Genomic DNA, 24,654 nt, shown 5'->3' with positions numbered 1-24,654 from the left:
GGGGAAGGGGGGGGTTAAGGGGGGGTCTCAATTTCGAGAGGGGAGCAACCCCCTTAAGAAACAACCCCTACTATCATCAAATTCGGGATGCGAATTTCTAATGCCGACCCTAGACTATCATTATGAAATAGCTTTGTTTTAAGAAAACGACTGGGTATATTTTAGTTCGTTTTGCTGTCGTGGTGCTTTGCATCACGAGGCAACAACATGCACAGCACTAAAATGCTGCTTCAGCCATTCTTCATAAGAAGTGGTCTGGTATCATCGCCGGCACGGCGCAGCAAAAACACCTGTATAGGTTAGGCAAGGTATTATTTTTTATTTGTTTGTAATAGATCAATAAATTACCCACTCCGGCTCGTGACTTCGTCCAAGGCAAATAAATAAAACCAAACTTAACTTATATGGGCGTATTCGCAGATGTTTTTTGCTGCACTGGCATTAATAAGAGACTATCGTTATTCCTTACATAAATTTAATACTTAGCTCCTTGCCGGATCCTCTCGGCAGGATATATATTCCGAACTCGTGGCAATTTTATAATTAATTTAACCTATACTATAAATCTATCCACTGATGGCTAAATTGGCCCAAAATGGCTATCCAATAATTGCTTTGATAAATAATACCAACTAATTGATCTATTTAAACATTGTACGTACTCGTACTGTGTTAAGATGTAGTAAAGCTAGCATTTTGGTAGCCATTTATTTGTTATAAATAACCAAAGTTAAATATTTTTTTGGGTTAAAAAAAAATCAGAACACAACATTGTCAAAAACTTTAATTCGAATAGTATACAATATGTAGAAATATGACAATGTGCTCTTCATATTTCCACACATGGTACTCAGACTTCCTGTGCGTCGCGGCCGCCAAGCAGAGCCGCCCCACTTCCTCTTAATTCTTAGCTTTCGCAGCAACTTCTTACGACGCGTGAAGTCGTGTATTAAAATTTACTTACCATTTGACGCTATATTTTGAAAAACCCGTCAAAATCGGCGCAGCCGTTCCAGAGATGAGCCGGAACACAAACAGACAAAAATTGTAAAAAAAATATTTTGGTATATGTACCGTGTACCTAGTACTTATACAAGCATATGCATTGATTAAAAAAAGCGCTATTTTAATATTACAAACAGACTCAAATTTTATTATATGTATAGCTTAGCATTACGAACACTACGCAAGCAAGGATTATATATTTTCTTGCAATACGTGTTTATTGAATTAACAAAATATATGTTTTTATAGATCGGTGATCACTGTTTAATGAAGACGAACAACCCAGTAACTAAAAAAAATATTAACTTTTGTTTCTCAATACTCAATGTTACATATGATAGATGCGAAAAAAATACTATTCGACGGCAAACAACCACAAACCGCGATCACAAACGGACAGTTAACCCGCTGACTTTTTGTCGCCGTTTCTCATTAGGTAATATTTTCTTTCCTAACCGGTAGCGCTTCATTTCTCTATGTAAGTGTACATGTCGACTTTTAGTATCGGCCCTTTAAAACATAAAAATCTTCCGAATTATTGTCGTCAGGCAGCTATCTGCCGCCTCGCGTGCGGGCCGTCGCGCTTGCCGGTCCGAGCTGCCGCGTTCGGAGGCTGCTCATTGCCGAGTGCGACTCGTGGCAGAGTGCAGTGTTATTACTGTGAGACCACCACAACTGTATACATACCAACGAGACGGAGTCAAGGGCACGGGCGAATCAAAGGCACTCGTAAAGCTTTCAGTTTATTAGTTAAACAAATATCACTTTTATTTACAACCAAAGCAATCACAAATTTATAAACTAATCGTAATCTCCTAAAACTACTTAACAGATTGAAATATTTACAATAGAGTTAACAATCTTCAACTTACGAAACGTACACGCGTCAACTTTCGATCGCATCGCGGAAGGCATCTGACAACCCTTAAGTACCCCGCGGGCGCCGGTCACGCCGACGCCAGCGGCTGCGTGACGACGGGCGAGCGGCGCCGCGGGGACGCGTCGTCCGCCTCGCCGGCGCCGCCCGCCGCGCCCCCCGCGCCGCCCGCCGCCTCGCCCGCCGCCTCCGACAGGCGCAGCGCCACCTCGAGGTCGCGCAGCACCTCGGTCTCCTTGTGCTCCAGCAGCGCGAAGCGCCGGTCGAGCGCCGTGAGGTGCGCGAACGTGAGGTGCAGGTGCGCGTGCAGGCGCAGCATGGCGAGCTCGCGGAAGTGCGCCGCGTACATGTGCGCCACCACGTGGAACAGCAGGCGCACCACGCGCCGCACCACGCCCTCGAACTGCGCCGGGAACTCGTTCGCTGCAATCGCCGTCGGCCCGGTTAGCTTTCGGTGGCAACGTTGGGTACTCATGTGTATATACTATACTGCTCTGTAATTATACTTCATCTGCGCCGGACTGGTGTCTCTATATCCGTTTTAAAATAACAAAGTTACACTTGGAAATAGAATTCGATAAAAATAATAACAACCAGTGAGGAGACGATTTACATCAGATTTATAAAATTGCGAATACGAATATCTGATCATCACATTTAGTAAAATGTGTCGTAAATAAGCAGATGAATTTTTCAAGCGGGCTTGGATAAATAGTCAAATCCGAAACTACGCGGAATCGTGAAAAGTGCTCAAAGGAGTCTCGAGCCCTCTGGAAGTAAGTAGTTCGTAACCTTCAAATATAACACGTACAATAATCAATCGATGTTTGGAGGATATTCTCAACGGAACCAAAGAAATGTAATGCAGAATTCCAGTCAACCTAGCGACGTTGAATCCAGGTATACATAGAAAAAGTATTATGAACGATAAATCAGTTAAATAACAGGCTCTTCCCTTGAGTCACTCCGTAGGTCATTCCACTATCAAAGAAACTCGAAACTCACCGCAGTACACAAGCAAAAGTGAAACGGTTGACAACATTTCACGAGTGAGATACGAAGTAAATTCTTACAGAAAGTCTCCGTTCTGCTCACCGTATTTAGTAGGAAATATAGTCTCGTCGTTGACCGTCTTCTGCGTGTAGGTCATGACGTAGTCGACGTACTGCGGCGCGGCCACGCGCGACTTCTTGCCGCGCTCGTCGTACCACGCGTACGAGCGCCCGCCCGGGCCCGTCATGTCGGCGCACGACGCCGCCGTGCAGAACTCCGACACCGTGCCGTACAGCAGGTTCACGTGGTCGAACAACGCCAGCGCTGCAAGGGCGGTCCCGTACACATTCATAGGCATGACTTTAGATAGATATGATGTAGTACGACACGACTTATAGCATTGGCAATTTTAATAAAACCAATAGAAATATCTCGCTATTGCGCCATTCGACGCTATTCGTCGCTATAGATAGCAAGTGCATGTAAATCGACGTGTTAAATTGACGAATATAGTAGTAGATTTGACCTATGATATTACAAATTATTACGTTTGTATGTTCACAAAAGAAATAAATATTGATAATTTGGAACAGTGTACTTAATTCGGATGTGATGGTTTTACGAAGTTTGCCGATGCCGCTACATCTAAGTTGTATCGTCCTATAATTATTGATTTATTTATTATTTAAACATTATTTACACGTTATTTTGACCAATCTCTTAGGGATCAGCCAGCGTTTCTTATATTGTTCTTGTGCTACCTATAGGTGTATATAAACTTTCCTCTTAAATCAATCTACTTATTAAAAAACCGCATCAAAATCCGTTGTGAATTTTAAAGGTGAAAGCATACACAGGGACAGACGCAAGCGACTTTGTCTACACTGTGTAATAATTTAATATGTCGATGTAGTCGGTCCAGGCGCTACAAAGCGAGCGCTGCCAAAACTATTACAGACAGAAACGCTCCCATGCGTACCAGAATGTTGCAAGTCCCCAAAACGTGAATCAAGCCGATGACCGCGTGCCCACATTTTAAAATATATATAAAAAAAAAGAAAAACTATATATTTATTGGCTGCTATACTGAGCTCTAGATTTAGAATAATTAAAAGTTATATAAATAAACGTAAATAGGCAAGACTTATAGATAGATATGCGTCATACGCAAAGAGTTTAATATTTTTCAAGCACAATGTCGTGTTGTAAATTGTAATGTTCGCAACTGGTCGTTGTTTACACAACTCATTCGGCCGCGATAGTGCGCGCTGTGCGCAAAGACCGCCATCTCCTTATCCCCCCCCAGACACCCCCCCCCCCGGCCCCCCGACCCGCGTCATCAATCACACTCGTTCGGTACACTGTTTACATACGTTACGCTTGTTTTCGTTTATTATATTGCTTTCGAATGTTCACTCTTCGGTCATATATATTATGACCGTGGAGTGAACATTCATAAGCGGTCACCAACGCCCAGATACACGGATTCTGTAAAAGTCCTTGCATCGCCAATACGCCACCAATGGCAACAGATGTTACGCCCCTTGTGCCTGCAGGTGCTGCAATGCAGTGGCTATGGGTGTTTGGCGGCATATCTGATAAGAGGATGGAACCCAGACGGGCCTTTGTATGTAGTTAGTGTCGTGTTACACTTCACTCTACTAGAAAACGAGTCTCTATGATAATTCAAACAAGACAAGAATACGAGACAGAGTATCGCAGCACGTGCAGGCAGGGCCTTTAAAGTCTGCCCATCCCGGATTCGAGCCCCGTGTATGCAAATAGAAAGTTCCGTCGAGATTGGTGATTAGAACGACAGCCGAGCCGGTTGATGTGAGGACGGGTGAATACTAACTGTGCGAAGCGAGCCACTCGTTGTAATCGAGGCCGTCGGGCAGGTCGACGAGCTGGCGCATGTCCAGCTCGGGCAGCTTGCGCTCCAGCAGCGCCTCCTGCAGGTACAGCTTGGGGTCGCCCGCGCCCTCTCCCTCGCGCTCTTTGCGCCGCGCCTTCCTGGAAACAACGACAACCCAGGATATACTTCTGCGTCACATTTAGACATTTCCAAATACTGGTAATCAAGATTACGTAAGAAACATTCGAGTCGCTGACTGAGTAGCGGTTTTGTCCCTTTCGATAAAAATTATCATTTAGTGTTTATTGTATTAATCGATCATATTTGTAGCCAATCAACTTAAAAAAATCACATGACGTCGATGTTTTAGTCCAACAGAATTATTTGTTTTGATGTTAAAACGAGGTTATCTTCATATTTTTACGAAAATTATTCAGACGTAGGCGGCGCGGCACTTTATGCGCACAAGAGTGCAAAGAGAATGATATATTAGGTATATAGATCAGGAATACATTACATATATTGGGAAAAAACATTACCAATAATATAATTAACATAAAGACACTTGCAAAAGACGCTTTTTTTAATATTTGGGTTTTTATTGTAACGACAAACTGCGGCATCGGTTCAGACTCAGTTTTCAACGAACCGACGAGCGACCACTAGTCCTTACGCGTTACTCATATTATATACATATATATACGTTCTTGAACAATTATATATTTGATTAATACAACTCTGAAGTTACTGTTTTATTCAAACATAATTATTGTATCTCAGTTTTATGCGACGACGGATCTGACGGAGATTACTCAGGGAGTCAGTTGATGTTTCGCAACAGACGCTGTACGTAGATACTTCTTATTATACAATTCAACAACAAATAATCGTTTACTAAAAATATATTGTAAAGATTGGTATGTAAACAAGGTTTTAAGACAAACGAAATCAATACTAACGGCCAAAGTACGGCGTCGAGAAATACGGAAAGCCAAAACACGAGCATCTCAAAGCAGCGGGCCATGCACACTCGTCACTAGCTCACGCCTCACGCTCGCTCGCACTTTTAAGTTTTACTACGCTGAGCGGAGCCCTTCGCTAGCAGGAAATCAACAAAACTTGACAACTCGTTCGCTGAAGGTCACGTATCTCACAAAACGTCACAGAGGCGCGCTCGTAATGGTGGACATGCGGAACCTCCAGCCGCGGCGGCAGGCAGCGCAGAGCCGATTGCGATGTCGTAAGACTGTCACGGTCGTGTCCGCCGGTGTGCCGTGCTCACTCCGAAAACGAAAATAAGTCGCCTAAATATCACTGCGCGCATACTAGGAGTTCGTTTGCAATCAACAATCAAATTCACAAGACGCGACTTGACACTCCGACACTCGCGCGTATGAATTCATTTTAATATTTTTAGAAACTAATCTTTAGTGCACTCGACGCCTCGATAGCGACGAGAATATGTACTTTATGGTCGGGCTCACCTGAAAGGCACGGCCGAGTAGAGGTACGACGGAAGAGAAAAGAGCACGCCCAGAACCACTGCGTGACACATCACGGGAACTACTGATCGCCCAACACTCAAAACTGACCGGCTGACCGAGCGCACCGCGCCCCGCCCCGCCCCGCGGCCCCCGCGCCGTCCACTATTAAACTTGTCTCTATTACACACACCCGCGCATGCGCTTATCGCCCACGATACTTAACTTACATACTATCTATCTGTTTGAGATAGTGTCAATTATGATTGTTCAAAATAAATGTGCAACAAGCATACTTAACGACATTTTAGCAAGGTCCGCCCTCATTACCGGAAATCATTGAATCGGTCATAGTGGCTAATAAAATAATTGGCGCAAACTAGAAACATAAACTGTGAGTGAATAGTGTTTATTTCTCGATAATTTAGGTGACGCGGTCTCGGGGCCGATAGGAAGAGTAAAAGTGCGCCGGCGAGCGTTCACCTCGCCTGCCCTGCTGGGCCGGGCGACGTGCCAGGCGATGTGCCGCAGCTTGCAGCTGTGCGCTCCGAGACCTAACGAACATTGTATTTACTAGCGAGGGCTTTTTCTTCCCAGCGAGGCTTAACGTTAACTGTGTATATTAAATATTACTATTATCGATTAATACCTACGACACTCACAATATGTCCTAACTCCTGCAACTAACATGAAAATCTCGTATGCGTCCATCATCGTTTTAATCAATCAAAATATGTAGCTAGATCGATTTGATATCTGTTCGTGCATATGTTTAGCCTTCTCTGAAGATTGATTGCGCGAGCTGACGATCGCGAGGAATGCGCAATAGAGAGCAGGTGCGTGGCGCAGTGGTCGCTCGCGCGCGCGTCGCTTTCCACACGGAACTCATTACGGACATTCGGGTTAAGCGCGAACAACATAACAATTCCTTCGTAGACGCTGTCACTGCCAGGGAGGTCAATGTGTTCCGACTTCATATGCCTCACTCGTTTAGAGCATGGCTCGATGCCATGCCTTCCGCACACAATGTACATGATGATACTCACATAAGGTTACTCCACTTTAAAAAAAAAAGAAACTAATTAGTTTTGTATATGTTCATAAAATATCATTTCTGCCACCTATATCATAATTTATGAATTCGTTATTAATGTTGCCAGACAAAAACGATGATCACAATGCTCCTATACTATTACTTTAAATCACCAGAACAACAAGTCGTGGATGATGTCCTTTACACGGCCGCGCCGGCCTGTTGGAAGATTTGGCGCCACGGACTCACGCACACGCACTTAACTCAGAATTTAGAATATGTGTGATGTTGATTAAGGATGTTACAAAAATGGGCAACGATTACGAAAACAATGTTTATTATTGTCGGATAGATTAAATTAAACACTATAGAACACTCCTATTTTTGAAGTCGATTAAAAAATAAACGAAAGCGTTTATGAATAATTATACTTTTTAAAAATCTACTGCACGCGGAATAGCCAGGGGTGTGGAGGGTGGCGAGGAGCGCAAGTTGTGACGTCACGGGACAGACGGAAGGGGGCACTCAGGCACCTGTTGCCGGCGGCGAGCGGGAGAGACGTCAGCGTAATAATTATCTCGACGCCCGCAGACAAACAACTTCTCCATATTACATTGCACTACATCTTGTTTCTGGTGCCTTGTGCGCATTTTGAATTTTTTAGCAATTGATTATAAAATCAACAATATGCTTACTTATTATACGGATTAATTTCAAACGTAGCATTAGCGGTAAGTGTAACCAATTCAGATACTATGATTGATTACCAAAAACCTACCAGCGGTTCCGAAATTAACACCTCGGACCGGAGAAGAACAGTCGAAAGGAACTCAGCGGGATTTTTTGTTTGATGTCTATTTGTGCGATTATTATTGTCACCCAATAATAAGAAACATATTTTCGTTATTTGAAATAGTCTGAAACGGATCATCTCTTTCTCGAAGTGTACACATTGTCTATTTATAAATATCGTTCGTGTGCGAACGCTATTTATCGAAACCTCTTTTTTGGAATCATCCTGGAAAAACTTACACGTTGTTCCACAAAGAGTGTCTAGTCCTGTGTGATCGGTTAATTGAAATTAGTAGTTTATGCTTGTGGTTCCGTGTGGTTACAACATTTACGTCGCAATTTCTGGTAAAATCGCTTCTATTTTGCCCAAATATTCCATTATCAAAAATACACTTAAAAGAAAAGTATTTAATTTATTTCAACATCCTAATTATTGTTTTGAGCCCATGTGACAAGAGCGCCACGGCATAGAAATGTGGCTTTAATATCGCCTGCATTACCCAAGCGTAGATTACCATTGGACATTGTACTGTGAAAAAAAAATACATTAGGTGTCAACATCAGCCAATATTTTTTTTCGCAAAGGCTGCATACCTGATCTACAATACTCAACAATGAATTTATATGGGGCCCAATTGGGAGTAAAGAATCTATACTGATACAAAGGTCCTTTTTTTGGAATATATTATGCTTCACCAAAAGTTACGTTCATTCGTTTTTAAACCTTCTCTTCAGTGAGTTATTAACATAAAACCAATGTAATACTTCAGAGAGAGCATTCTTCACCATGAAATATATCTTTTGATTTAAAAAATCAAAGAATTATCATCAGTAATCAATACGAACTCTTTTTAACTAGCTAAAAGATGTCACGTTATAACGAAGTTTGGAAGGAAAAACGTAACATTAACATAACAGTTCTAAAGGTTGCAGTCAGCCCTCACCACTTCTGATATCTTTTATAAGGCTCAGTTCAATTATTCAACACAAAATTAGGATGGTTGCTTATACGTTTGCGCGAACTCGGGGGATTTATACGACCTACGCTTTCCTTAAAGCTATGGAACTGATGATACTCCATTGCTCTTAAGTTAAAAGAACGAACTCAGATGCGCAACAAACGTCAGACAGCAAAATTACCTTGATATTTTAATTGTGTTACTTCAAGGTAATGCGGAAGATTTTAAAAATAAGTTGAAATTAAATTCGAAACATCTTATCTTTTTAAGAAAGTTATCATCGGAGCATATCATTTACAACAACACATATAATATTGATTAATTTAAGAGAAACGGCAACAAATATAGTATAACCACGAGACGAAAAGTATGAACTTGCAGTCACCGAGACATTTTGCTGTTCTTCCAAACAATTTCGCATCGTTGTCGATTTGACTGCAATTAACTTACGCTATTAAAACTTCAGAATCGAAACATTCCCGAAAGAGCAACTTATAGTGTGACTATTACTGCAGTCGTCGTGCAATCGGACGTCGCTGGAGACTGAAGATAGCGTGACAGCTACTTTTCTATTCGCTCCGAGTGCGCGGGACGACGTGCGAGACGTCTACGTTGCGTGCTCTGCTTGTTTACTGAGCGAAATATTTTCGTACAACTTCGAAATTTTTACGCATTGAAAGACATAAATCAATGTATAATTATAATTTCAGTATAGCAATAAAATTTCATATACACCTATTAATCTCAGGGTAACAATTATACATATATCTAATAATAAAAGATAACAGATAGAGTTGAATTAAAATCAATAATTTACTAAGGACGTCGATCGTCGACGTCGAGCCGCGCCGTGATCATGCATGGCTGAATGCCGTATGAATATTGAACAACAGCTGTTTCAAATCCCTTTAGCGTAATGCATGATGTCATTATAACCTTGTATGGATTCTAAGTGCCCGCGCGCCAGCAAATCGGCGCGGGACATGACGTGCCATCGAGCAGGTGAAGCTGTTTCTTTTCTAAACTCTCGAACAATTCAACTATAACAATATGCCTCGCAGTTAATCACAACAAATACTTCACACAAAAATAATAAGATAAGGACATTATACTATTCAAAACAAATTTCATCAGTACCCTGTGTACCCTGAACCGAAATTAGTAAAAATAATTAATTACGGTTCGAAAACATGCAACGGCAGCGCGGCTGCGGAGGGAGTCCTCGCGCTTGCAACTTCTCTTAGATGAGACTTCGCTCATTGCGGGCGGCCTGGGTAAGGGTGTAAGGGTGGAACTGTCTTTTCACATCACTTATCTAACTGCCTCGAAAATTTTAGGCTACATATTGAAATTACTCATTATTAGCTACTAGCGCAGGTTTACAAGACTGTGGATACCTTAGACCTAGGTTGAAATTTGGGACAGTTAAAATTCTGGGGTTTTCGTTTACAAATTCTCATTTAGCAATATTATTCCCAGCTCCCTCGGATAACACATTTCCGCCTAGTTTGTCAATAGGCGAAAAGACGTTTCCGTCTCAATAAATGGGAGTGAACGTGTTCGGTGCAGTGTAAAACCTTCTAGGCAAAATTGTGATGTAATTGTAAACGGTTTATTGCGGTGTTTTTAATCTATATAAGGAAGTGGCCGCCACCGTGCCGCATGGCTGCGGCGCGTCGTCGTGGGCGAAGCGGGTCAAGTGATCTAAACCCAAGTAAATCTCTATCGCCGCATCAAATCTCAAACACACAATGCTAATTAATCGAGTATATCTCAGTTATTAAAGTCTAAATTCCTTCGATCGATTAGTGGACTCTTTTTTTACTAATGCAACTATATCTGGTTAAGCAGTACAGCACGATATAATTATTGCAAGTGTACTTTTGCCGATTTTTTCTGATATAGGGAATGAAAGGGGTCGCCTGATTCTATGTGGCCACCACCGCAGCTCTGTGTATCTCCAATGTCTATGGCTCTATAAGAACAAGTTACACAGGCACACCTTTCAGTGCGGAACACAAAGATTATAAGTTTTGCTTTTTAGCGAAAAACTATTTGGTCAGTATCCCATAAATACAAAGACAGGCCTGCACCGAGCACTTCCACCAATTAAAGATAAGAATATCTGCCTCATATTCATTACACGTGAATATTGACATGACACCAGCCCACGTAATACAAAACCAACAAGATCGTTTCGATTGGTCAGAAATTATTCTGCAATAACTGTATTATTATAAATTGATACGTTTCCACTGAAACAATTGAGCGTCTCAAGTCATATTGCGCAAGCGTATTGCTCGCTACACCGCGAGGCGCGAGGCCAAGTCCTGTACCTCACCGGTTGCGCTACACTACACGTTATAGGCATAATGCAGACGACGACGCCTAAATGACATCGTTTGAGATTGATCGTGTAACACTCGGCTTGTTGCAGCCTGCAGGGTGATGTCGGACCAGCTAGCCCTACGAAGCGACAGCAGTGAATGCAACGTTGTGTCGATTGTGTCGACACGTAGCTGTTTCCGTGGCCCTAATGACACCAAGATGCCGGTCGTAACAATACAATCACAGTATTTCGCAATGTCGATGAAATGCAAGTAATGCGCCTTCGCCACGTTTAAATCCGTTCGTAACGCTAATGTCGATATAACCATAAACAGGGCTCGCCATCGGCTTACAATTTGTGGATTGCCGACAACAATGATGGCGACGACGACGGCGACGACGACGACAAGTGCTCGCAACGATACAGTTGTGATAACTTTATAAAATATGAAAGTATAGAAATTCGCCCAAGTGCTGTCACACCGCACACGATCGCATACATGCATAAACGAATAAACCGTCATCGTAGCAACTGAGAGCGCGCTCGGTAGAATACCAATGAAGTAACGGTTGCCGCTACTTAGATATCAACTACTCAAAAGCGTGAGCCAAATCAATCGATACAGTGTCGCGAGTACCCATAACCACACCACATTTTTTTAATTAATTTAAAAGAAATATATTTCAAATGAATTCGCTAGTCTTCGATTGATTAGCTCGGCCCCTTATCACTAAGTGGGGAGTGGGCACCTGAGAACTAAAACAAACATCGCCAGCGCGAGACGAGGGTATGGTAATGAGAAACAATAATATGAACATTTGCGACATGTAATTTGCCACGGCAATATTGTTATGGAACAATATGTCGACGGCGGCTAAGAGGAGTCCACGAAACAAAGACGAGTGTTGCAAAAGATTGCTAATGACTTACAATACAATAGTGCCGGAAGTGTACGAGTCGTATCCGTTTACTTACCTGTAAAAGAACAGAGAGCCTTTAAGTACAGAAATTTAATATTGCAATGGTATACTGAAAATTATTTATTAATCGTAAATTTTGTAATGCAAGAATAGCACACGTTCATATGTCCAGAAACCTGACTCATAATAATATTATTGCCTTCATGTTGACACGCAAGTCTAATGACAGTACCGGTAGTGTGTCTCTGTCAGTTGCCTTAAAAGTTACTTTACAAATATAGCACGATTTGGGAAATGAGATAACGGATCGCTTCAGTTACTCGTAACCGATCAAAGGTAAAGCCTGACGCAAACAACAAACTTGTCTGAGCACTTTTACCATCGATCGAGCTCGGCGGCTCGTCGTCACCGGCGCGGCGGCCGCTCCGCTGCGAGTGGCGTGCACGACGCACGCAGAGCACGGCACACGTCAACATTACAAGTAAAGCAGCTCGAGGGAACTCGGTCGCCGAGCGCACAATGACGACCTGAAGGTATATTCGCGTGGACTGAGTTGTACGCCATTGTTACCGTGGGAATTAGAAAACACGTCTCTTAGTCAACTGTGACACACGGATTTATATGTACTCACTATGAATATTGTCCTTGTCAAACGTCCTCTTGTAATATATAAAATAAACCTCTAAGATTAAATTAAATTTGAGACTAATTTACGACGTATTATTAAGGGATAATATCCGATATACACAGTCTGACGTCTGAATCTAAGTTTCTAGAATTGTTTCTTTAGAATGAAGGAAAACTTATAGATTAGGTTACTAACTAAACTAATATAACTAATAAGAAATTTCATATTCACAAATACAAATATATAATAAACAACAACGTGATCCGATATGATGAGAAATTAGTAGAGCGCTTGCTGAGGGAGTCGAAGGGGGTGGGGGCAGGGGGAAAGACGAGCGCGGGTGTGACGTGACGTCAAATGGTGTGATCGCTGCGAAGGCCGAGCTTATCTACCACAAAGCCGCGAGTCCAAACCACACTGCGTTTTGAATATAATGTGTTATTTTCATAAACCGATGCGGCTTTATTTGAATGCTTTGAAATGAAACATAACAATATTATTACTTTCCTAATGGAAAAAGCTTCGACACATTATATTTAACAAACGAAATAGTAACTTAAGGTGATTGACAAGTAATATTTCGTTAACATGTCATATCTCCTCGTTGCGATATCTTTCACTGACTCAATATTGTCAATCGGACCAAGTGATAAAAATGTATTTTATTGAAGTAAATTTTACATAAAAGCATTTTTGAATCGTCAGTATTTCAAATCGAGAAAGGTCGATCGGGCGGTATAGTGTAATAAAAATAGAAAGAAATATGTTGCCAGTACTCAGTACCCGACTCCAGGAGAGAATTCTGAGAAGCGAGTAAATGTAATGGAATTAGACTTTTAAAGCAGCAGAGCACGGAACAGTGGCAACAAATTCACGTATCACGTAAGATGTGATTAACTGATTGCTTTACAAACACGAACAACCAAATGGACCACCTGATGGCAAGTGGTAAAATATCTGGTGGTACCTGTCCGGGAGGACCTGCACACAGCATTCGAAGATTTTCTAGCAACAAAATTCAAGCCAATAATTAGTCAATGATGTAGCTAGTGACTTATTAGTACAAAAACCATAAATGATTAGACATTATAAAAATCCAGTTTAAGCTGTCATCGAAAAACGCTTTGTCTAACGCAGTTCGTTGTTGATCTGAGCGATAAGAAATATGAAAAATTAAATACTTCATGTCGCAACTCCTGTACCCGTTATCATAGCTTGCCGCAGAGGCAACAGCTGGGATCGTTGGACAGATTTATTTTCCCATAAACGTTTATTTTTTCCAACTATTTATGAATATATTTTATTGGTAATTTAAATAAAAATCTCTTAATAGTTAAATAAAAATGAATTAATAGTTAAATATAAAAAAAATAACCTTATTATTTTTCTTTCTGAATAAAAACCTTATAATGAAGGAATTTTCGAGAAATTAGGCCAAAATGTAAATTTTTGTTTTCACCTTCGAAATGGGACAAAAATCGCCAAGGCCTTTCTTTAAACTTGGAAACGAGTAATAGTGGCTAGTACTATTACAGCTCGTTTCGGTGTCCGCTGAGCGCCGATAAGAAGACACCTCTAATAGGCGCTTGTCATCGCCTACATACTTTGATATCTTCTTTAATTGATTCAGAAAGACAAAGTGTACACATAGCACATATTTAGAGATGTATGACTTAAGTGAAAGATCATGTTATGCGCATATCAAATTTTATCTCTAACTAAATTGCACAGCAACTTGTATACCACACGGGCAGTGGACCAGTAAGAAGCACGTTCATCCTATTTAGACTCCTAATAAAACTACTATTGTGACAAACAACCCGGAGTGCTTTGAATACGGACACGCCTATATCTTATCCCTTTTAAATTCCGCACTTTAAGCTAACACCAACACCTACTACCCCAACCGGCGGATGGGCGTATGGATAGTCGATACGCAATTTCGATCACTAAGAACCAGGAAAAACTAGTAGTTAAACTATTTAAACGAAATATTTGACTGGTACTCGGACACGACATGGACACAAAGTACTACTCGAGTGAAAATAAAAATAACGTGACCACACTGCGCCCCTTGATCAACACGGGTCTTGTATGAAAATAGCAGCTCATGATTAACAAATAAAAAAGAATCAGATAATATGTTTTGCGGAACTGCGCTCTATTACACCCATATCGGTCAAGGCCCACCAGTTCTCCTCGTACGTCTAACAGTCGTGTGTATTTTTACGATCACAACTTGAATACTTTATACTATAAAAGTGCGATTTAATATAAATTGTTTTATATTTAAATAACAAATTATTTAAATATGTTATTTGTTATTTAAATATAAAACAGAGATACTTTGAAAAGTATACAACAACAACAGCCTGTAAATTGCCACTGCTGGGCTAAAGGGCTCCTCTCCCTTTGGGGAGAAGGTTTTTGGAACATATTCCACCACGCTGTTCCAATGCGGGTTGGTGGAATGCACATGTGGCAGAATTTCTATTAAAATTGTCACATGCAGGTTTCCTCACGATGTTTTCCTTCACCGCTGAGTACGAGATGAATTATAAAGACAAATTAAGCACATGAAACAGCGGTGCTTGCCTGGGTTTGAACCAGCAATCATCGGTTAAGATGCACGCGTTCTAACCACTGGGCCATCTCGACTCCCCTAAAAGTATACATTTTGATGGAAAATGTGATGTGTTCAAAGAAACGTTGCTGGTAAATAACTTTAGCCACGTTAGTCGATGAATCCAATGTCATTCGCCACAAACGAAGCGACGTGTGCAACAACACAACACATGGTCCTCTCTGTATGTCGATAGAGTCGACCTAGCTACTCCTGAGGCGCTTTGAAGCGTACGCTCCTAGCTTCGAGCACGCGTCTCATTTCTCAAGGTAAATGCACTCAGTTTTACATTTGATTGCGCACTTTTGTCCAGAGTGGACGCTCATTGAAAATGGTTTACAACTATGGATGAATCCCAAGCGACCGGCTCAGCAGTGCAAATATGACGATATCGAATGAGAATCTCAGTACTCAGATACAGTTTACATTTGACGACGATGTTTATAGACAATAATTCGCTTGACTATTGTCCAGTATTCGTTTTACAATGATAGCTTTGCCGAGCGCAGAGTAAACCTTTTGACTACTGACCCGTGAACTATTGTGGCTGGCTCGGTAACGACTAACTTTTTGTTACTTTCCCTCCGTGGGAAATAAAATGTAAACCTTTCGAAAACATATTCAGCAATTATCGATCACTAAATTGTTTTGACAAGTAATAGTTTTAAAGATGACGTTTCAAAGCATTCCATGAATGATTGTCGAACATGTATAAATACTAGTCGTTTGTTACTCAGTTACATTATATTAGGAGACGCCTTGAATAGTGCAGGTAATTAGCAGTAATTGACCATTATGCATGCAATGTGTTTCCTCTTTTTCGCAGGCGTTTCGTTTGTGAGGCGCACAAGTACAGAAATAATAGTCAATTGACAAGAGAGTCTAGTAGTTCATAGAGATCGGATCGAGGTCATCTCGAGACAACGACAAAATACAAAGCTTATATCTGCACCCGGCGCAGCGTTAGAGTGGGCGAGTACTGTGGGGGATGGGTGAGGGGGGGAGGTATAGGGGGGACGACCTTGGCACTGTCAGCGTTTATCCAACGTTAAAACATGTATTACAGGTCGCCGAAAGCGTAAGTCTGATAAGACCATACTCAGTAACATTCGGTACATTTTGGGCACTGGTCATGAATCAAGACCCATATGAATGAAATTTGATTGAGCGCGTTAGCAGCAAGTGATGAGGTCTATGCGCCAGTTGCATGTTCTAAAAACTAGTTTCTCTAATCGGCCTACATTCGAATGGCATTACGTAAAGATTGACGAAACTGCTAGCGCGTAGTTATGTGCAGAGCATATGCACAGCGCTCCGCGCTCTAATGCTAGCTTTTATTGAATGTGTCCATTTTATATTTTGTAGTTTTGTGCGGCACCGCTAGTGCAGTTTTGCAATAAAACATGTAAACAACACGAACATTTCGTAGTTATCGACAGCGGATGGGGACTGGACTGATAACCCGCCGCCACAGCGAACACTCGCTCAGCACTGTGCACTTCGGTGAAGTGTCAAACTTTGCTCACGGTTCAGTTCATTGATTTGCAACGAAATATTACATCGCTTAATCCAAATCGCGGTAAAAGGTAAAGCATCGTTTAGAAATTGATATAAGTCAGTCGTTTACAACAGCGAGTCGCAGCGGCCGAGGGCGGAGCGCGGCACCGCGGGCGCGTATCGGGGCCGCGCGGTCCCGTTACAACTGTACCGAGGGACGCGAGCTGAGACTGTTATACAATTCCGGTAAATACTGTTTATATCACATGCCCCCAACTCATTTATTTAATTTTGAAACACGTCAAATAAGCTTTATTTTTGTTTTTACTATTTGCCACCTAAAAAGTATGTGTATATATTTAAACTTGCACATATTATTGGTTTGTCAACTTACATATATGTTATCACAACGTCAAGACACATAGACGGAAAACATCGTCGTCGTAATTGAAAATCAAATCGAGTGGATTCAGAGAGGTATCGTACGGCGGGCGGCACTGCGGCGCGGGCCTGTGGCGCGGGCCTGTGGCGCGGGCGTCGCGAGCGGGCGGCGCGAGCACTGGCGGCGGCGGCGCGCGCGACCACTGCTGACTGCACTGTCTAATTGCTTCAGAGGCTTGCTCAAGGCAATGAGCGAGACGTTAATTGAGATCGTAATGAGCTCCTCCCGCTTTGCGAAATATAATCAATCTAATTAGCTACACGAGTTCCTACTATTTAGTATTTCGGTATACTAAATACTAAATTTTAATGCTGTATTTAAACAAATAAAATATAGTTTTATAATAATGTGTTTAATTTAATCAGAATATAAATAGTAAGTAGAAATAACATCAAAACAAAAGTTTGTGCAATTTGGCTCGAGTTCAAAACTGACTGCTGGTTTCGATTCCAGTTACAAATGATGGAATTTAAATGTAATAAAGTATTTAAAACCTGAAAGGAATTAAAGGTGTTTAGAAAGTAAGACGTTCATAGTATCGATTTAAAGGTTCTGCCACAACGAATGGGATGCCCACGGCACACTCGCTAGCGCTTCGCCGCCGTGGCCGCGCGAGCCAGCAGCGCTGATCGATCCGATAGCAGCGGCTGCCGCATAACGACCGGCTCGCGTGTTCCGCTCCGTGCCCTACTTGTGATTATGATTCGCAACTCGCGATTCTTAGCGTTCTCCACACAAAGACACGCTAACTCTAGCACACAATTAATCGTATTCTAAATAATACTCAAACATCTTGTGCAGTCGCATGCCCTCTTGTCGCAATCGCGATGAGTTTGAGTGCTCAAGTAATTAGAGACTTTTCTTTGCTATTCATTTATTATTCATGTTCATCAATATCTTCATTTCACTCCGTCTCGACTCGTTCAAAAACATTTTGCAAATATTAAAATTAACTAATTAAAATCTGCATGAATGTGTTAAGTGTCGAAACGTATTGTGTTACGAGGTTCGCCACTCGCCGCCGCCGCCGCCGCCCGCCGGCCGCGTATGGAAATTGCAGCGACTGAACCGTGAGCTCGTTTATGCAACGACGAGAAACAAGCCCGAGAGATATATGAAATGAAATGCACGTACCTACTTGACGACAACTACTACGAGAAGGAATATTTCTTAAAATATAAGCAAACTAAAATTGTGACTACGTAACATCAGTAACATATTCATAGAAAAATGTATCGTTAATTAATAATAAAATTTGCCAAGAATTGTGAAACAAACAATGAGGGTAAGTAGGTAAATATAAAACGTATACGATCGCATATATCGTGCTGCGGTAGTTTTCCTACAGCGGTCTTGTTCCCGCACTCGAAGCGGGAACGGGAGCGCAGCCTGTTGCGATCGCGTTGCTGATGAAAGTGACCGTAACACTAATATGTGTGTCAGTGCCGGCAGCCGGCGTCACCGGTCGGTCACCGCAACGCCGAGGCGCCGACCGGTTCCAGGCCTCGCCTCCGCGCAGTAATCGCTATTCATGACTCCACGCGTGCTGCGATTACATCCAACGTCGAACAACTGGTTCGGGCGCGCATCCGTCACACTGTCATCTGATTTCACTTGTTGAATCTGCTTCAAGTGCTTACCTTTTCAACGGCATTCTATTGTTTTGCGTTACTAGTACGGTAACGTGATCTATTTCACAAACACCCAGCAGATACTTTACTGAGCCAACTAAATTATATGATGGAGTCTTACTTGTTTATTTTATAATGGACATAAATACTAAGCCAATATTTAGCCCGAGCACACATCATTGAAGACAATGTAAAATAATCACTATTCCTTTAACGAGGGCTAATACTCTAATGCATTCGATGTCGTCAAATGCGAAAATCTACCGCGGCCGAGTTAATCGCTTGGTTAGCGAGAAAATAAACCGTTCTCGAATTTTTTTTCTTGATTGATGGAACAATTAGATTCGAAATAATACTATATTACTTAGATTCGTGGTCGCCGCACAAGTAGTTTTATACCGTTAGAGAAATTCACTTTGCACTCTGTGAACTGTCGGTGCCGCGCGTTTTATACGTTCTCTCGTACTGATTACAGTATGAAGTTTCTTTCTAAGACATTTCGGACTGGCTAAATATAAGACTTCGTTTATTATCAGTTAATCAACTGGATACGCAAATATCGTGCCTCAGAACTACTTAGCCGTCTCACAAATTCAAATTTGTTAACTCACGCAACGAGACCGCCCAGAAATGCAACAGGACCACCGCTGATCAGTCTGATCTTGCGATGGCAGGAGTCGAAGAGAGACAGTCGCGCGTGTGGCGGCGGTGGTAAACCTACCATTCCGCCGGTAACAGCCGAACGTAACATTTCGTCACATGCCAAACGAACCACAAACCTTGAACACTCTCCGCACTACACTACCCTGGCGCTAGAGCGCGACTTACGAAAAGTGATAGCGCGTCCGGCTCAGCGAGCATCGCAACGCGTTCGACTCGGGCCGCGGTCTGCGCGGGACTGCCGACGGTCGGCGGTCGGCGGCGGTCGCGCGACGTGCACGCCTCCCGCCGCACCGCCCCGCCCCCCGCGGCTTCACTCACGACAGTCAACGAGAACGACGTGACTTTGAAAAACAGTCATATTGATTAACTTTGCATAACAGAATTATGAAAAATATTATCGCTTCTGTCATTTCAACGAAAAAAACTTAGTGTTAGCCGAAGCAGCGGTTACTGCAACGTAACGATAAGTAAATACTTTACAACTTACTTCAAAGCAGTAATAATTTTGAGGACATAAACAACCACCTTTGAGCTGATCAGCTGATCAGCTGATTAGCTGTTCGCATAGATTGTGTAGTTATAACGTAAGGGACATTTTTGTCTATAATCGACAGAATATTTTTTTACTAACGAAATAATATAAAATTAGTAAATGCGCAATTACGAATTTATTTGTATGCCATTAGCTTTCGAAACAAAAAGGAATTAATGAATTCTAATAATGTCATAGTATCGTCTCTTTAACTAATTGTCGACAGGTAAATTCCGCGTAATTAACAGTTAATAGCGACAACTGTCACTGCGGGAATCGGCCCATAGGTGCAAAAACGCTCAAACCCGTTTAATTACGAACAACCATTGTACAGACACGAAAATATAGGCTAACTGATAAATCGTGCAATACATCTCAAGGCGAGAGTGGTACTCATGCTGGGTACCCAAGCAGTAGCTCGGCAAGTCTTCCAGGACCTGTTCGAGCAGTACTGGTGACGAGGGCACATTATGCATTCAGCCACATGTTTACGCATTTATCGATTGTCTATTGATAAATACATAAACATAGACCACAATAGCATTACGATATCAGAAAAATAACATAGTATAAGCGTTACCTTCTTTCGAAAACCCCGTACGTAGGCCAGTTTTAAATTGCAGTCGAGATGAAGAGTATAAAATTAGACTAAGAGTTATATTTTTTGAAAGTCTTCGAAAGTAGCATTGTGACGCGTAACTAGATGCAGTCTGAGCGGGGCAATCGGCTCGGGAGGCTCGGAGAAGCCTCTACTCTGGCCGGCACTCGCGCAAGGCCATCACCGTCGCTACCGGCTCAAATAGCAACAAGCAGGATTCAAGCTAGCAGTAGACCATCATGATATATATAATCAGTTTATGCACATGGTCACCTTGGTAATTGCAATGATTCTGAGCAGTCCGGTATTCGGGTATGAGTGATATAAAGACTCCCGTTTGTGTTGCTTTTGAGTGAAATTAACTGCAAACATTAACATAATGACAATAAACGATTTCGTTTCATACGACTTCAATTAAACAAAAGTGAAGAGTTGCAATAAAAAGCGCATAATAGAGCGTGGTGTGTTGCGACGCGCGACTCGCGACGGGCGCGAGCTATTTGCGTAGCGCGAGGTTATCCGTGTGTTTGCTCCAGGCGCTCACCGGAGCTTTTACGAAATCGATAGCATCGATACCCATAAGCGCTGTGCTAATTGTCAGATAGGATGACGACATTCTCTGTTGGCAACTATTAGGCGATGGTAGAATTAGTATTTCAAAATTTTCTTAAAAATATTACAAAATCTCCAACAAAAATACGATATAAATTGTTACGAGTACAAAGTGGCCATATTTGCGCCCTGCGGATGTTCGATGTTGGCATGCGGCTGTGATGGGACTTACCAAAGGCAGTCCAGCATGTTCGGACATGCACGTGGCGCCCGCGGGCCGCACTCACCTGCAACAAGCAATGACATGGTTCAAACGGCGATGTTACTCTTAGTTCGTAATCCGCAAAAACGATCTATTCCGAGAACATCAACTCATCTTAAGCAGAAATACTAAAATACATTAATTCGAAAACATGCGCGGCGTTAAAAGTAACTCAACGAGCCAAAATCTACAATAACTTTCTACATGAAAAATGAAAAACAGTCAATTATTTTTATATATAAAATGTTTGAACCTAACTTAACGTCAGTGCGTTATCGTTACTCGGAAAAAGTTGTGTTACAGCCCCCGATAATATTATTAAAGCGTGCATGGTTAGTTTTTAGTTTATTTATAAACTTTCACCCAAACAAGATTGCTGTATACTAATACCTGTCTTATTTTCAGAGGGAAATTAATGTGAAAGGGATTCAGAAAAGAGACCACTATGGAGTATAATAAGTAGAAGATACTATATAATTCTATTAACCGGGTGTACTGATAAAATGCAACAACAGCAACAATGACAAAAACAAGTTAATATTTTACAGACCGCTAAGAATATACACCGACTGCATCAATGTTCAAGGCGTCTTCGAAAAAGGTTTTAACCAAGTATTCATTTTTATTTAAATTGAAACCCATAGTTAGATTCATCATATCGTATCATAACACGCTGTTATTAAGTTACCGATTATATACGCATACTTCATTATATGTTTTGTATACCGTTCAATATTTTTAACAAAAACTATAAATGAGAAAATAACTGCTGATGGTCGATTTATTGAAAACAAAATTGAAGAACTCGTTTGTTTTCTTTTAAAAAGATGCCTATTGCGTCCACGTGCCACGTGCCTCATTACAGATTCTAATCGGTTCCGCAAAGATCCGATTGTATATTGTGTGGGTTTTTAAACGGTCTTTCGGAATATTGTTACATTCTTGTGAAATCGCAGTTTTCAGTGCTGTCCCTTATGTGTGCAAAGGATTTCTTACACACGCTCAATGGGCTTAGGATCTGGGCTGCCTTACGTGGGATCGGGTAGTATCCTGCATTACAGTCATCTTGCCCCTATTAGTCCCGTGTAATAAACGTTTTGCCGAAAGCCGTTTTGACGCACCATGTTGACTAACACTAGTTCCGTTCCCCTGTCACTGCACGCTCTTTGCAATGCCACTATGAACATATCTCTCCCAACGTCGACGATACACGCGTTTGAGACCGTCTTCAGCATTTAAACATGTTCTACGCTCATTGATGAACAACATGGAGGCTCATTGCTCTTCAGTCCAATTAGGATGTTCACGAGTAAATTTTAAACAAGCTTGTCTTTGACCTGCATACAGCTATGACAATTTACTGGTATGAAACTTTGGGATCTCTCTAGTACTTAACGTAGAATAGTTCGTTATAAAAAATCTATTAAAAGTGAGAAGTTATATCATACGAAACTTTCTTATAAGGTTTACAGCAAACTTTATTAACCTGAACCTTTGCGAATTTCTAACTTGGTAATTCAGACTTCACGACATCCTTAAAAGCATTAAATTTTTAACTGCTTTTTACTTATGTTTTTTTATGAACAGGCTATTATCCTGTCTTCCATAGAAATTATCGACCACAGTGGTAGACCACTGTTGTTTATAATTATAATATATTTCACTGCAATATATGTCAATACAAGTGAAAGTCAAGCCAGTTATCCTGGTTGGTTCATAATATGTTAAACTACGATTCCAATAAGCTAACCTAACTGAAATATAACACATCTATCTTTAAAACACCTCCACAATGAGGTATTGATTTCTTATACAAACAGTTTTAAGAACGTCCTCTTCAGCAATGTCGAAACAAAATGAGGTCGAAGGGAGAACGACAATTCTACACGGAATAGTTGTAGTAATGTTCTTTTGACATTTGTGAAGTACTTGACAACATATTATATGAAATTTAAAGTCTGTCAAAACTTTTCATCTAGTGCTGTGTCATACGTAAAATATTGTATTCATTTTATAGTACTTTATGCCTTACACATTCTGGTGTATAACATTTAAGTGGGCTTATCTTAATTAGCTTTATCTTTGATATAATTAAAATGTATTTAGGTAAAATTTTATTACTACTTCGAATGGATTCAGATAGTACCAACATATTAGTTAACTATCGTCATTTTCGTTACATACAGTTTCTTAGAATAAGTTACTTAACTATTTCAAGCTAAAATAGTTTTATCATACGTGATTATCATGAAACAAGCAAGGTGACACGTTACAAAACAAGTAGATATTGTTGTAACATTACAACAAATCATATTATACACATTGATGTGATCGGTGATGTGCCCGCCTTGTCGCGGACTCTACAGCCTACAGCCGGTGCTACCCGCGACTGTGCGTCGCAGCGAGGCTCCGAGCGAACGATTACTAACTCGACGGTTTATTGAAAGTAAGTATGTACAGCTAAAAACTTGCAACTCAATTGAGAAGTAGTTATCATTAACCTATTATTTTTCTGGAATTTTGTATACAATATGCTCAGTTTGGGAGACGATACATGATTAATTGTGTGACGTCATTCAAAATCAAACATGGCGGAAAATCAAGACGGCGGTCCCTATTTTTAATGATCTCCTACAATATGCGTATTAACAAAAAGGTCTTGCAAAGAATTACTCCAAAAATAATGTCAACCTTAATCCAATATACACCATATGGTATATTTAACCAATTGAACATGACAGTGCATGGTTAACTGTTTCATGTCATCCTGAATACTGGCGAAAACAAAGAAATAATGGCAGATTAATAAAAATAAACTTTTACACTAAACTTTTTACTCTTAAGTTATAAAGTAATTTTACATTTGACATATTTCAGCACTACAGACCTGGCTGGCTGAATCGTATAACTAGATCGAAATAGCGTACTACATACAGTGTTGTACACCTTAAAAGGTTCTACAAAAAAGTTCGCGATGATATA

General features: G+C 41.1%; 1 protein-coding gene across 11 annotated transcripts in view; it reads right to left on the bottom strand.

The window, feature by feature from the left end:
* Positions 1-1,735: 1,735 nt before the first annotated feature.
* Positions 1,736-24,654, bottom strand: part of LOC124544304 (MOB kinase activator-like 2) — a 31,790-nt gene continuing 8,871 nt past the window's right edge. For 5 of the 11 annotated variants that reach the window (XM_047122792.1, XM_047122793.1, XM_047122785.1 and 2 more), the window contains 4 exons: positions 21,643-21,697; positions 4,731-4,888; positions 2,978-3,199; positions 1,736-2,305 (listed from right to left, as the gene is read on the bottom strand). In XM_047122792.1, the coding sequence (XP_046978748.1) occupies positions 1,953-2,305; positions 2,978-3,199; positions 4,731-4,888; positions 21,643-21,659 (750 nt within the window). In that variant the 5' untranslated portion in view covers positions 21,660-21,697 and the 3' untranslated portion in view covers positions 1,736-1,952. The other 6 variants (XM_047122794.1, XM_047122786.1, XM_047122787.1 and 3 more) reach the window with 5 other exon arrangements.

Source organism: Vanessa cardui, chromosome 4 (assembly GCF_905220365.1).
Source record: "Vanessa cardui chromosome 4, ilVanCard2.1, whole genome shotgun sequence".
Classification (NCBI taxonomy): domain Eukaryota; kingdom Metazoa; phylum Arthropoda; class Insecta; order Lepidoptera; family Nymphalidae; genus Vanessa; species Vanessa cardui.
This window is presented reverse-complemented; position numbering and strand designations above follow the sequence as displayed.